We start from the raw sequence: 15,907 nt of genomic DNA, 5'->3' as shown, positions 1-15,907 counted from the left end.
ATTCCTATTAAGTATAAAGTTATTTGTCAGGTTGGCTCTTTAGGTATTTTCTAGAACATCAGTTAGAACTTCAGGTTTAAGAGCATGGTTTGTCATACTTAACCTTGAGAAATAAAATGAGAGTGAGTGGCAAAGGTTTTATCAGAACAAAATTGTAATTTTATTTTTCTCTCCAAATGAAACCTTTTCTATTATCTAATATAATATTTTGGAATTTTTCATTTGGTGATCTTTAGTAGTCTTTGTTGTATGTATCAAAAGCATGTTTACTTAACCAAACCTGTGATGCCACTTTTAATAGTCATCTTTATACAGCTGAATGAGCCTGGCAGCCTGAGCCAGCAGGCCCTGAAAGTTCTCTTTCATTTCCATCTACTAGTTGGAAAGAATGATTTTTCTTCCTCTGTGTGTGCTTTGGCAGAATTTTATATCCTCCTAATCTTGTTGTAGCTCAGACAGATTCAGAGGAACTACTTATACAAATAGCTGCTTGTTGGAAATGTGGGAGCAAGTTTGCTTGCTTGATTGCAGTGGCGCATACTGGGTTCTGCAGTCATTTTGGTGCTGATCTTAACACACAGGACCTCCCATATAGTATTAGGACTGTAATGTCCTTGGAGAATACTGTGGAGTTGTATCATTTAAGAATTTGCTGACATAGAAACTACATTTCCAAACCTCTAAGAAGTAACTCCTCTCAACAGACAAATCTGATATACACGGATGAGAAGTTAAAAGCAAAGAAAACCTACCTTAAGCAGCAGCACTTTGGCATCCCCCATCAGTTCCCTAGCTCTTCACCAAGTACTCTTTCCAATATGCCCCAATATTCATTATGTAAATTCATGTTGAAATGTTGAGGTTCCACAGATGACTACAGAAGTATCATTTGTGTAAATGGGTAAAATAAAGACCAAATATAAATGCTGCCAATTTCCATCAAATATAAATGGCTTTTATTCACTCAGTAATATAAAGAAACATTAATATTACAATGTTAAGGAAGATATGCTCACAATATTGATATTATTGATGACTGTGAGAAACTTTTGTTGCATTCATTTATAGTGATGAGCAGTGAGTAGAAAGGTGGATAAGAGAAATTTAATCTTCCTGTCAAGCAGATTATATTCTAGTGGCTTTTAAAAAAATCTTAATTTGGCGAAGAATGGTGCATTTCCTAAAATCCCTGGGGAGCTGGAGAGCAAAACGATGGTTTGGTTTTGCTTATTGTGAAGGTTCATTTGTCAGATAGTTTTATGCGTTAGATTTGGTTTCATTTGTTGAGGGGAGGCCGTTGCCTTGGAAGCCAGAGGTCTCCTTGCTCCCTGTTCCAGGATCCTGAACCTGAAATTCCCAGGATCACTCTTCCCACCTTCCCACTCCCACTTTCTCTCCTCTCTTTCTCTTCTTGTGGCTCCTTTTTTCTCTTTCTTCCTAATATCTAATGTTGCAGTTAGGGTTAGAGGCATGATGAGGATTGATGTGGCCAAGGTTGGGAGAAAGACATGGCAGTTTTTTTACCTTAACTCAAGACCTGTTGAGAATATGGAAACAAGATCAGAATGATCTCTTTTTAGATGCTTTACTTTCTAGTAAAGTACAACTGGGATCTCGAGTGTAAAATAGAATGGCACTGGCAAACATATGGATGGAGATGATAATGTTAGAATAAAAGGAGCATTGAAAATCTGCATTTAAGGGTCAGAGTTGAAGAGCTGTGCAGTACTACCCTTAGACCTAGGCCAGAGAGAAAGGTGCCTGCTTTCCAGCTTTAGAGAGCTCCATCTGTCCGTCCTCCAGCTGCATACCTCCCCACAGGGCACAAGTCAGTGGAGCCAAGGGTTGTGCCCACCTGGAGCTGGTGGACTTCATTCCTTTCTAGACCTGTGCTGTCCAGTATGGCAGCCACTAGCTGCATGTGGCTATTTATATTTAAATGAATTGAAATAAAACCAAGTAAAATTCAGTTCTCCAAGCATATGAACCATATTTTAGGTGCTCTATGGCTACATGTTGCTAGTGGCTACTGTATTATATAATGCATATATTACAGAACATTTCTATCAGCACAGAAAGGTCTGTGGAATAGTGCTAGGACTATGCTCCCAAATCCAGTACCCCAGAATTCTCTGGCCACTGGTCCTGGGTCTCTTTTGGCCTGTGCAGGCCATTTCCTGGGACAATCTTCCTGATGGTGGACCACATTGCTCGTATATGCACCCCTAGGCCTGCGGGGTGGCCAAAGGGTGAGTCTTTATAGGGAATGGGGGAGGGGACAGTGGACAGAGCTTGGATGTCCACTTGTGTGCGCAGAGCTCTTTAAAGCATGAGTTAGAGCAGGAGGTGAGAAGAGAATGGGTGATCTTAGGGCTCAGGAATTAGGGATCAGCTCTCCCTTTGCTCTGTGACCTCTGAAGAATCTCAGAATTTTAATATAAATCTTGCCTGCCAGGCTTTTATGATGATGTATTTGTCAAAGCAGAAGTATAGAATATCTTTGATATAACAGTTTGTTTTCTTGATTTACAGCATTTAAATATTTAGGTGTGTGGTGGGTGGGCCTCCATTTGGACTTTTACCCCAGGCCTTGCAAGCTAGGGCACAGGCCTGAAGCTATGTAAATGCACCTGAGTGAGATTTTTAGTTTGTAAAGGACAGATTTTAAAGAAATTTGTTCAAGAGAAGAAAGTGAAGTTTCCTGGCTCATGGGAACATCTGTAGACAGAGAGGCAGCTCTGTTCCTGCTTTAATTTCACTAATATTAACTGTGGTGATTGCCCACTGAGAAAATTATTAGCAGCCACACGATTGTAGTGCTTGGCTTTCTTGAGTATTCAAGAGAGTAGCTGTGTGGGACGGCATGCACTTACAATCCCAGTGACTTGGAAGCCTGAGGCGGGAGGATCCCTTGAGTCCAGGAGTTTGAGTCTAGCTTGAGCAACATAGCAATACTCCATTTCTAAAATAAAATAAAAAAAATATATATATATATATACACATATGTTAAATTTAAAAAAGAGAACCAACAATTCCTTCCTTTAAAAAAAAAACTTTTCACGCTTGTAATCCCAGCACTTTGGGAGGCCGAGGCGGGCGGATCACGAGGTCAGGAGATCGAGACCACTGTGAAACCCCGTCTCTACTAAAAATACAAAAAAATTAGCCGGGCGTCGTGGCGGGCGCCTGTAGTCCCAGCTACTCGGAGAGGCTGAGGCAGGAGAATGGCGTGAACCCGGGAGGCGGAGCTTGCAGTGAGCCGAGATTGCGCCACTGCACTCCAGCCTGGGTGACAGAGCAAGACTCCGTCTCAAAAAAAAAAACTTTTATTTTAGGTCCAGGGGTACATATTTGTTATATGGGTAAATTGCATGTCACAGGGGTTTGGTGTTCAGATTATTTCACCAACCAGGTAATAAGCATAGTACATGGTAGGTAGTTTTCTGATCCTCACCCTCCTCCCTCCCACCACCCTCTCAATTAGGCTCTGGTGTCTGCCGGTCACTTCTTTGTGTCCATATGTACTCAATGTTTAGCTCCCACTTATAAGTGAGAACATGTGGTTTCTTGTTCCTGTTCGTTTAGGATAATGGCCTCTAGCTCCATCTATTTTGCTGCAAAGGACATCGTTTCATTCTTTTTATGTCTGCATAGTATTCCATCGTGTATATACGCCACGTTTTCTTTATCCAGTCTATCGGTGATGAACATTTAAGTTGACTCTATGTCATTGCTGTTGTGAATAGTGCATGTTTCTTTGTGGCAGAATGATTAATAACAATTCCTTCTTGAGTGGATAGTTTATTTATGTTCAGAGAAGGCACAATCTGCTCCACTCGATTCATTTTTTTAAATAAAAAAATTGTTTATATGTCTTTGCTAATGCATACATATAAATGGTACTGACATTTAAAATGTTTGACAATTGTGACTTCGGATACAAATTTTCATGTTGGATATATAGGTTTGTTGGATCCTCAGTTAAAATTTGATTCCTGTTTTAGTTGGAGTATTTTATGATTCAAGCCTTAAATCAGAAGACAAGTGAAAAAATGAAGAAAAGAAAAATGAGCAACTCGTTTCATGGAATTAGACCACCTCAACTTGAACAACCAGGTGCATTTCTTAGCCAATGTCTAGACATTCATTAAACATTCATTACAGATCCTTTCTCACAAGTCTTAGAGCAATTGTTCTCAAACTTGAGCATGCTCAGAGCTTACCTGACATTCTGATTCAGTCAACCTGGGATAGGGCCTAGAATCTGTGTTAATCAACCTCCCAGGTGATGCAAAAGCAGATTGATACTTGAATCACATTTTGAGAAATACTGCTTTAAAATTTGAGCCTATAGATCCTATGTGTCCTGGGTGGGGAGCTGTTCTAGATTAAAGTCTAATGCTAAATAACTACTAAATGCAATGCATGAACCTTGATTGGATACTGGTTCAATAAAAACACCTAAAAGATGTTCTTGGGACATGGGTTAAATTTTAATACGGACTGGAAATTAGATTATATCATGTAATTACTGTTAACTTTCTTATGTATCATAATGGTATTGTGATGAATAGGAGAATGTTCCTGTTGCCAGGAGATGAAGGTGAAGGTATTTTAGAGCCCCGGGAGCGGTGGCTCACGCCTGTAATCCCAGCACTTTGGGAGGCCGAGGCGGGAGGATCACGAGGTCAGGAGATGGAGACCATCCTGGCTAACACGGTGAAACCCCGTCTCCACTAAAAATACAAAAAAATTAACTGGGCGAGGTGGCAGGCGCCTGTAGTCCCAGCTACTCGGGAGGCTGAGGCAGGAGAATGACATGAACCCAGGAGGCAGAGCTTGCAGTGAGCCGAGATTGTGTCACTGCACTCCAGCCTGGGCGACAGAGCAAGACTCCATCTCAAAAAAAAAAAGTATTTTAGAGCCAAGGCATCCTGATGTCTGCAACTTTTAAATATTTCCACTGTGTGTGTGTGTGTGTGTGTGTGTGTGTGTGTGTGTGTGTGTGTGTGTGTGTCTTTCTGTCTCTCTAGAGATAAGGGGAAAATAAAAAATGTTAATAATTGCAAAATCCAGGTAAGGGATATATGTGAAGGGTATATGTGTGTTCATTGCATCATTCTTTCAACTTTTTTGAACGTTTGAAAATATTTTTAATACAAAGTTCAGGGCAAATAAACTTAAAAATAAATAAACAAATTATATCAACTGTTATCAGAATTTTCTGCATGATTTTGTAATAGAAATAGTAGAGTAGCACTTTGTTGGATCAATGTCCTTTGGAATTTAAGGGACTTCATCTCTTTTAAAAAGTGTAGATATATAGACCACATATATATATAAATGATACACACTTGGCTTTGAATTTCCTGGTGTATAAAGTGAAAGGGGAGACATGGTCTATTAGGTTGCAAACCCTTGTGGATTAGAAAATGAGTGGGAAATGACCACATAAATAATGTAGATAGTTAGTTCTTAGTTCTCATTAATCAAGAAGACAAAATATACCAGATCCTCAGAGAAAGCAAAACATTACATGTCATTTAGCTTTAAAAGAAATATTTTGGCCCAGGCATGGTGGCTCATGCCTGTAATCTCAGCACTTTGGGAGGCCAAGGTGGGCAGATCACCAGGGGTCAGGAGTTCGAGACCAGTCTGGCCAACATGGTGAAACTCTGTTTCTACTAAAAATACAAAAATTAGCTGGACATGATGGCAACGCCTGTAGTCCCGGCTACTCGGGAGGCTGAGGCAGGAGAACTGCATGAACCGGGGAGGCAGAGGTTGCAGTGAGCCGAGATCATACCACTGCACACCAGTGAGACTCTGTCTCAAAAAAAAAAAAAAAAAGGAAGGAATGAAGGAAGGAAAAGAAAGAAAGAAAAGAAAAGAAAAATAAATCTCTTGTGTGAGTCTTCATGTGGGGGCACTAAGTGATATAGTGGACAGGGCCTTCAAAAGTGTCTCTTCAGGAAATGCAGCCTCAGCGTTCACAAGGCTGTTTCTTGTACTCTTCTGTTAAGAGAGCTGTGTGTATAACACTAAAGATATCCCAGGGGTTCAGAATAATACGTACTGGGTACATATTTGGGGCTGATTTGTTCCAAGGACGGATCCTGGGCTCTGGGGCACGTGGCATTTAGGGTTCTGTGAAGGGACCACAGGCAGTGGAAGGGAGGAGGGTGGACTGGAATATAGTGCTGGGAGAGCCTGGCCTCCAAAGGACTTTGTTGTTATCTGTTTTATAGGCTGGGGTTTGCTTTGGAATCAAGCATTTCTGTTGCTAAAGAAGTTTGAATTCCACTGATTTAGACAGTTTCATACCCTTCAAGCAACCTTCACACATATCACCTTCCTCAGCTCCTCTTTGGATAAAAATGAGATGGCAGATGTTTTACAGTTAGGGTCTGTGGTGAGGGCCTGGAGTGTAGGTATTCTGAGTTGATTGAGGGCTCATCTCTCTTTATTGGTGATCAAACTAGTAAACTGAAGGTTATATTCTCTTTTAGAAATTAGAGAACTGAGTCAGCACTTTTGCTGAAGTGTTTTACTAGAAGGAAAAAATGCTAGTTTTGGAATCCAAATAAAGGGGTCAAAATGTTTTCAAACAGTCGAGTTCAAGACTCTGAGCCTTGACTTGGAGAAGTTGCCGAATTTTAACAGCTCAGCCCTCTACCTCTACTTCTGGTCCCACGAGGAAAAGGACTTCAGATATGCGATTGGGTTCTTCGGAACTTATTCAGTACTTTGAATTTTTTAAATCAAAGAAGTAAAGAAGGATGACTATGAAATACTAAAGTTCAGTATTTGGCGGATTGTTTTATTTTGGGACACACAAGTAAGAAGAAATGTTATTTTATTGCTCCATACGTCATTAATAGGTTTTTCATTTGCTCTATAAAATGTAAATAAACTTAATATTTGTGTGTCTGTGTTATAAAATTCTACAGTCCCTGAATAATTAGTTTATATATGTTTATAAATTAGGTTAAGCAGTAGAAAATTGCTGTTTTTGTGTATCAAAAAATGGTTATTGGCTGTTTCTTATGCTTTAACCTAATAATATTTTAAAATATTATACGATTATATTTAAAGTAAACATGAAATTGTTGGGTCTGTAAACCTGAAAGGAATTTATTATTTTTATTTTCTTTTTCAAAACAGAAAAAATGCCTGTCTTAAAGGCTGAAGCGTCACATTATAACTCTGACTTAAATAACTTGCTGTTCTGCTGCCAGTGTGTGGACGTGGTATTTTACAACCCCAATTTAAAGGAAGTTGTAGAGGCCCACAAGATCATTCTCTGCGCTGTAAGCCATGTTTTCATGCTGCTTTTCAATGTGAAGAGTCCCACTGACGTTCAGGATTCCAGTATCATCCGAACTACCCAGGATCTTTTTGCTATAAACAGAGATACTGCATTTCCAGGTGCTAGCCATGAATCTTCAGGCAACCCACCATTACGAGTCATTGTTAAAGACGCCCTCTTCTGTTCTTGTTTATCAGACATCCTTCGCTTCATTTATTCAGGTATCTTGTCAAGTGGTTCTGGTTACTTACAGTCTCATAAGCTTTGGAAATGAAACGTGCCTGTGACACTCAAGGGTACTGGTTAGTTTTACAATGATCTTTACCTACCATCTGAGATTAAGATTATACATGAAATATTATTTGCTTTATATATAAGAATTGGTCCAAGCTTTCTGTTTTCCTTACAAATGTACTTGCCTCATCTTTTTCCTATCAATTTCATTTTATTGTGGTAAAATACATAGAACACAAATTTTACTATCTTAACCATTTTTAAGAACACAGTTCAGTGGAATTAAACACATTCATAATGTTGTCTAACTATCACCACCATCCGTTTCCATAATTCTTTTCGTCTTATAAAACGGAAACGCTATACCCATTAAACAATGATTCCCCATTCTGACCTCTTTCCAGCCCCTGACAGCCACCATTCTACTTTCTGTCTCTGTGATTTTAACTCTCCTAAGTGCCTCATGTAAGTGGAATCATACAGTATTTGTCATTTTGTGATTGATGTATTTTACTTAGCATAATGTCTTAAAGGTTCATCCAAGTTGTGGCATGTATCAGGATTTTCTTCCTTTTAAGGTTGATAATATTCTGTAGTACATATAGACCACATTTTGTTTACCCATTCATTCATCCACGGACACTTGGGTTGCTTCCGCTGTTTTAGCTATTGTGAATAATGCTGCTGTGAACATAGTGTACAAATATCTCTTTTGAGACTCTGCTTTTATTTTTTGCATATATACACAGAAGTGGAATTGCTGGATCACATGGTAATTCTATTTTTGATTTTTTACAGAACTGCCATACTATTTCCCACAGTAGCTATACCACTTCACATGCCTACAAACTGTGCACAAGGGTTCCAATTTCTCCACGTCCTTGCCAACACTTGCTGTTTATTTTTTTTAATAGTAGCCATCTTAATGGGTATGATGTGGTATCTAATTTTGGTATTGATTTGCATTTCCCTAATGATTAGTGATATCAAGCATCTTTTCATATGTTTTTGTATTTGCCTTGGTTTTATATCTACTTGTAAAAACAATAATCTGCCATACAGGTATGTTAATATTTTATTTCTTTAAAAAACATCCAAAATATGAAATGTGATAATTTATTGTCCAATTTAGTTTTAAAGACATAAAATATTCCAAGAGTAAATGAAATCAAATGTCTATACCTTAAAACCTAGCTATTCACTCTTCAGTTCAACTCTTAGCTTTTGTAGGGCGTCAAAGAGAGAATTGCATTCAGCTTACGGACTGGAAATCAATATCCAGTGTTAGTTGAGGTCTGATTAACTGTGGCTATGACTATCATAGACGTTACTTTTTTTTTTCCTTACTGCGCCCTTTCTTTTTAAGATTTAGCTTATCAAGTATTTTTCTCTTTGCCTTTTTAAAAACTCAGTAGCAACTATATTTTAAAGATAGAAGTTCTATCTGAATCATTTTAGCAAATGAATTGAAGGTCTTACATCTAAGTGTCCCATGTAAGAATGGAAAAGAACAGATGTAAAATGAATTTTAATGTAAGCATCTAAATATAAGTTTTCTGAGAACTCCTGTCTTTAATTTTCTTTACCCACTTCAAATCATGTATCAATAACCTATTAGGCTAAGGTCACTCCTGCTCTGCAATGTGTCTGGAGAAACATTTATAATTAATTTGTTTTTAGGCTTCAAATAAAGCCTAATCGGGAACAGATAAAAAGTTTAAGGTCTGCAAAGCAAGTATCATTTCATACAGGTAGGGAAATTTGGGGCAGCCTTTATTTAAGTAATTGATGTTAAAAATGAGGTATTACTTTGTTCGTGTGGGTTGTGGTCATGTAATTTTATAAGTTAAAACTTAAATTATGATTTTGAAAAGTACAGTTGCAGCATGCAGATTTATGTGGATAAAAAATACATATTGGAGTAGAATGTGGTGCTAGGTTGGTGAAATATTGGCTTGGAAAAGGCATAAATTAAGCACCTGTACAGCACACACCCAGCACATTGCCTTCAACGGGTTCTCTATAAGTTTTAGCTGAATTAAAGAGTAGGCTCCAGTAGCCGGGCATCATCATATCAATAAGCCAAACTAGTTAAAAGACTTCATTGAGTACTATAGATTTTAACATTTAAACTTAGAATGTCACAGTTCAGAATTTAAGATTTTGAAAAACTAACATGTTTACATGTTGAGAAAAAACTGTTTTTAATCATATGTTTAAGGAACTGTGAGGGATGTGACTTTTTATGATAATTTTCTGTTGAAATTACATGAATTATTCAGTAGGTTTCCACAATTATTCTTGACTACTTTCAAAGGCATATGAGCACTCTGAAGTCTTATATCCATTTTAACATAGTAGCAGTAAAATAGCTAGATGTATCTCCAGTGGCTGATCCTGCCTAGCTTTCTCCTAGGGGGACTGCTTTATTTAATTGCAAAATTAATACAGGCAGATGGAAAAAAAGGGAAAGAAAAGAAAAAAGTTATCCTTCTACCCTAGACCCTTTCCCCGGAGTCATTTACCTGTTGTAATTTTTTAATGCATTCATTCTGATACTGTTTTAAAGAGATTAATATGCTGGGGACATTTGCATTAATAAAAATGTAATCCTAGGTAGCTGCTGCTTTCCAGGGATCACAGGCCGTTTCCCACGGCTGGAGTATAGAGTGAAAGGTGATGGCTGATGGGTGATGAGGTGGGCAAGGCCTGTGGAAGCTGTTCCTGCTGCTCTTAGACTTGTGCTAGAGTTTTAAGCATGATCAGACTGGGCTTTAGAAAGCTCATCTCTGGTGATGGTTGGAGGGTGGAACAGTGCAGCCAAGACAGGCATTCAATCAGGAGGTCCCATTACTCTGGCAATCAGCCTCAGGAAGGCCAACATTCAGACAATGGGTGGCCCTGCCATTGGCCCTTCATCGTCTAGGCCAGTGCTTTTCAAACCTTAAAGTGTGTGCAGATCATCTGAGGATCTTGTTCCTATGGAGATTCTGATTCAGTTACCTGGAGTGGGGCATGAGATGCTGCATTTCCAGTAGTCTCCCAGGTGATGGTGGATCTCTGGACTACCAGAACCAGCTGGAATACCTACTTTTGGAAGAACTGGGAACCAGCCAAAGCCAGCAAACTAGAGCCTAGAATTCAGTGCAGAGGCCTAGGAAGGCTACCAAGTTATCAGCTTAGGATTCAGAGTAAAAATGGGGTGAGCTGCAAGGCTGACTGATGCAGAGCTATTCGGAACAGGGCTCTCAGTGCCCTGTGTGTCCCCTGCCCGACGCAAGGAAAAGTGGATGCCTGGTGGTTGGGTGGAAATTAAGTAAGCCTGGAATAGGGATCAGAGGGCAGGCAGGCAGGCATGATTGTGTGGAGAGCCTGCTGAGCTACAGGTCTTCAACCAGTTCAGAGTCCTGGCTTCTTAACCTGACACTGACCTGTCCCATTTCGGCTGTGATCTCTCCTTGTATGTCACAGCCAAAGCCGGAGGTGTTGTCTGGTCTCAGCAGGGGCACGGGCCACTGACCTGGGGCTGCAGGGATCCAGATGCTGGTTAAGGAAAAGGGAAAATAACTGGTTCTGCAGGTATCTACTTATTACTCTTTAATTATTTACAGATTACAACCTCTGGCTCAAGGAAAAGTTTCGTTTACATTATGTTAAAAAGAGATATCAAAGCTGTATTTGCACTAAAAAGACAATTTTGAAAAATGCTGAAAATTAAGAGAAAAAAATTTACCCAGATTCCACTATCAACAGAAAATGTCTAAACATTTATTGCTTTGTTTGATCCTCTAGTCGTTTGTTTGTGTATGAATAAGTGACACTGTTTTTGAAAAAATGTATTTTGTAATCAAATCAAACAAAAATTGTAAACCTACATTTTTCTCAGAGACTTCAGTAAATGGGCCAGGCTTGTTTTGTTTTGTTTTTGGTTTTGGTTTTTTTTTAACATTTTTAAACCTATGAATAGAACACAAGTGTTAAGGCACGGTTATGCAGTGGTTTTCCCACAGAAGTACTGTGGACTGCCCTTGGGTTATGCCAGAGAACCATTGAAGACAGGAGTTGTTTGTTTGTGTTCCCATCAGATGGGTTGGTAAAGCAGAGGTTGAACTCCATCATGTGCTCAGGAATATTTGCCTTGAGCAAACATGGGCTAGAGAATTATAATAAGCCTATCTCCTGTCCTTGTTTTTTTTTTAAAGAACCAAATTACAAAGAATATCTTTTATTTATTTATTTATTTATTTATTTTTTGAGACGGAGTCTCCCTCTGTCACCCAGGCTGGAGTGCAGTGGCGCGATCTCGGCTCACTGCAAGCTCCATCTCCCGGGTTCACGCCATTCTCCTGCCTCAGCCTCTCCCAGTAGCTGGGACTACAGGCGCCCGCCACCGCGCCCGGCTAATTTTTTTTTGTATTTTTAGTAGAGACGGGGTTTCACTGTGGTCTCAATCTCCTGACCTCGTGATCCGCCCGCCTCGGACTCCCAAAGTGCTGGGATTACAAGCATGAGCCACCGCGCCTGGCCCAAAGAATATCTTAATTCTTTTTAAATAACATGCTTTTTTTAACCCTTAGGAATTTGAAATTTGGTGTGTGTTACGTCACCAAAATTGTTATGAACATTTGGTTCGTTATTTAGGAGCGACCTGTTTAACAACAGTCCAGTTAACATTTTACACCTATCTATTCCGATCCAAATTTTTGATTCAATAGACACAGTCAAGGTATATCTGTTTTGTATATGTTAGTTTTCTATTGAATAACAACAAACACTGCATAATGCATAAGTACTTAACTACTAATCCTAAGGAACAAGGAGTAATGTGATAAGTGAAGCCAGCCCTTTCCTGGTCTTCAGGGAGTAATTCTTACATGGCATACAATTGTAACATTCTTATAATACTTGATACATTCTTACGGTTGCACATTCTTGAGTCATATGATCTCAGATGGTTAGGAAGTGAAGTATTTGTAAGAACCTCAAGAATTTAGCTTTGAGCTCTTCCTGCCACAGATGGCCCTTAGAGTTTCACATCACTTATTGAAATGCCATCAGAGTAGACAAATATGTGGAAGCAAGCTTTCATCTTCAGTTTGTGTAGCATTCTCCAGTTCTTAGAATTATTCCGTGGCATGCCCTTTTCTGTATTGCATAAAAACACAGCCTGGTATACATGAGTATACCATGCGCTCTAAAAGTCTAAGTGAATTCAGTGCTTTAAGAAGTTAACTAAAGAAAATCCCAGTCAGTGATGCAACATGTCATCCTGCCCTTGTCTGCAGTTGATCAATCAGTAAAGTTATGCAAGATGAGTAAGTTCTGGAGACCTGCTGTATGACATTGTGCCTATTGTTAATGATATTGTATTATATACTTAAAGTTTGCTAAGAGGGTAAATCTGATGTTAAATGTTTTTACCACCAGAAAAATAAAAGGAAAGTCCCAGCCTTAGGATTATTGGTTTATTAGGACCTAAAAGTCTCAAAGATGACTTGATTAATGTTTCTAATTATGAAAACAGCCCAATCAGCAGTGTGCTCTTGAGAATTAGTCTTACTTTCATTTTCAGTGAGTGATTCTTCCTGTGTGTGTTCTCAGACAGTTCAGTGGCCTGTGGGGATTTACCTGCTACTAATTCCATCTGTTTAGATTATTTGATGCTTGCTTGCTTTTAGATGATCTTCTGAATGGAGATATTTTATAGGTGTTTTTTAGTTAATATGCTTTTACTTAAGTAACAATGTAACTTTTACATATATAAATAGGTAAAAGAACACACAGACAGTACTTATGTTCTTCTTTAGACTGGATGAGTGTAGACAATAAAAAATACTTACATATTCCCTTTCCTGGATACCACGGACACTGGGTTTGGGTAATGGCTGAAATTTCTTTCCTTTTTCCTCTTTTTTTTTTTTTTTTTTCTTTTTTTGAGACGGGGTCTCACTCTGTCGCTCAGGCTGGAGTGCAGTGGCATGATCATGGCTCACTGAAATCTCTGCCTCCTGGGTTCAAGCAATTCTCCTGCCTCAGCCTCCCAGGTAGCTGGGATTACAGGCACAAACCACCATGCCCAGCTAATTTTTGTATTTTTAGTAGAGACAGGGTTTCCCCATGTTGGCCAGGCTGGTCTCGAACTCAGTGGTTGAAATTTCTAAAGGGAAAGCAGTGGCCATCAGCAGCATACAATGCACATTAGGGTCACCAGGGAGAATTTTAAAACACTGATGCCAGGGGCTTCAGGCCCAGAAATTCTAATTTACTTGATCTGGAGATGAGACCTCCTCTGATGGTATTTTATAAAAGATCCCATGTATCTATAATACACAGGTATAGTTGATAATCACTGGCATAGAGTAATTTTCTTCATCTGGGATCCATTGGCTTCTAAGGCATTCTTACACTCTGACGTTGTTATACTGACTTTAATGTTTGTGTGCACTTGAAATTTTCTGGTGATACAATCCAAAGAATTTATGAGATGGGAAAAGAGGATGTGGCCACAACGTTAAAAAGCGTTCATGCAGAAAGAGAAAAACAGAAATCATAGAGCTATTCTACACTTCACAGGTTTGGGAATTTGAGGAAGCAGGGGAGCAATCAGTGAAAGCATAAAAAGAGCTAGCAAAGGCAGAAAGAAGCAGTGGTGTGCTGGAGCTGGCACCAGCTTGTGAGAACCCAGTTGCGTTTATCATCCCCGTTTCCTTGTTCTGTGATGTCATATTGGTAGCATCACAAAAATGGCAAATGCTACATATCATTTGACTCCCTCCCCCAAGACACACTGTAAGTATTAGGAAGGCCAGGTGGGGAGAAGTTGAAAGGATATGCATTAGTGCTTAGTGCTGCAGGGCTCAGCTGTAATGAGCCTGAGAGCTTCTGGACTTGCAATCTGCCCCTTCCAATTGGATTTGGTTCCAGTTGGTACAGACTGGCTGCAATTGCCTGATCTCATTGGTTTAATAAATGTTTATGTGCCTGCCTCATTCCCCAGTATCCATGAAGGCATCTGGTGAGTGCTGAGCACAGGAATGAAAACATCAGAAGAAATAAACTGAGAGCAGATAAAAAAGGGTCTCGAATTACCCAGAGAGGTGAAGTGACTTGTCACACTAGTAGTTAATAGCTGAGGTAGAACTGGATCCTAGGTCTCCTAACTATACCGCCCACACTAGGCTTCTTGAATTATATTTTTAGGGGATAGGACCTTCTATAAATCATAGGATGGATGTGGGTAATCTCTTGGAATATCATGATCAGATTCGTGCTTTTGAAAACTCACCAGCTTTCAGTAATAGGATGGATTTGATGGGGAAAAGGCTGTTAGGGAGCAGGGATGTTGGATAGGAGGTTGCTGCAGGCCAAGTAAGAGAAGTCCTTGGGGAAGAGGTCAGCTTTTGCTGACCATAGAATAAGGATTTTGCAAGACATAGAGGAAAAGAGGCTGACAGAGTGGGAGAAGTGAAATGAGCTTAGGAAGAGAGTTTTGAAGTGGGCTGGGGACGGTGGGGTGATTTTGCTCCGATGACATGAGCTACATGGACGATGTAGCTCCCTTCCTCAGGCTGGTTTTGTAGAGTTGGCTCTCAAGCATCCCAGTCTGCCCCTGACAATGCATGAGACCTTCTGAATGCATTCTGTTGCTGCTGCATGTTCCTCTACCTGATGGTAGTCACTGCTGCCCATAACTGGTAAGATTTAATTCACCCTTGGGAAAAGACCACATCTACCTTTTTACTCAGGGCAAGTAAATAATTTGGGTGCTGGACCACTTGTCATGGGAATTCATATTCTGACCATTGCTGTTATCACTAGCTGCCCACCTATTGCAGAGAGGTAGCAGCAGTCCGGGGAGGAAGACTTCAGATTTTGAGAAATAATTTAGGGGGAGTTAAACTGATTTTCTTGAAATGTGAGTGCTGTTTAAATGTTTTAGTATAGTTATAAGGATATATATCTGGTAAAGAAAAATTGAAAGCACTAAAAAAGGGAATGTTGTATTTAATAAGAGATTTACTTTTGTTACTTCCTCATTTAACAGAAAAATCCAGCATGTACTAATTTGTTTACAGGTGCTTTTCAGTGGGAAGAATTGGAAGAAGATATCAGGAAGAAGTTGAAAGATTCTGGGGATGTTTCAAATGTAATTGAGAAAGTTAAATGCATTTTAAAAACACCAGGAAAGGTAAGTTAATTTGTTGTAAGTTAGTTTACTTTGACCCTCTGAATTATAACTCACATACTATGATGAATATAAAATTGAGTCGTTAGAAGAGTCAAATGCTATACAAATGTAAATGTTTCCCTTAAGTATATTTTGCCATTTAAATATTTAAAACATAAACATGGGTTACTTGTATC

General features: G+C 39.3%; 1 protein-coding gene across 3 annotated transcripts in view; it reads left to right on the top strand.

Moving 5' to 3' along the window:
• RHOBTB3 (Rho related BTB domain containing 3) overlaps window positions 1-15,907 on the top strand; it is a 79,042-nt gene that overhangs the window by 17,692 nt on the left and 45,443 nt on the right. For all 3 annotated transcript variants that reach the window (XM_032156795.2, XM_032156796.2, XM_032156793.2), the window contains exons 5-7: window positions 4,005-4,116; window positions 7,165-7,530; window positions 15,619-15,731. In XM_032156795.2, coding sequence (XP_032012686.1) covers window positions 4,005-4,116; window positions 7,165-7,530; window positions 15,619-15,731 — 591 coding nt within the window. The remainder of the gene's footprint in view (window positions 1-4,004; window positions 4,117-7,164; window positions 7,531-15,618; window positions 15,732-15,907) is intronic.

Source organism: Hylobates moloch, unplaced genomic scaffold (genome assembly GCF_009828535.3).
Source record: "Hylobates moloch isolate HMO894 unplaced genomic scaffold, HMol_V3 SCAFFOLD_6, whole genome shotgun sequence".
Taxonomy (NCBI): domain Eukaryota; kingdom Metazoa; phylum Chordata; class Mammalia; order Primates; family Hylobatidae; genus Hylobates; species Hylobates moloch.
Note: the sequence above shows the minus strand (reverse complement) of the source record. Positions and strands in the feature narration are given on the sequence as shown.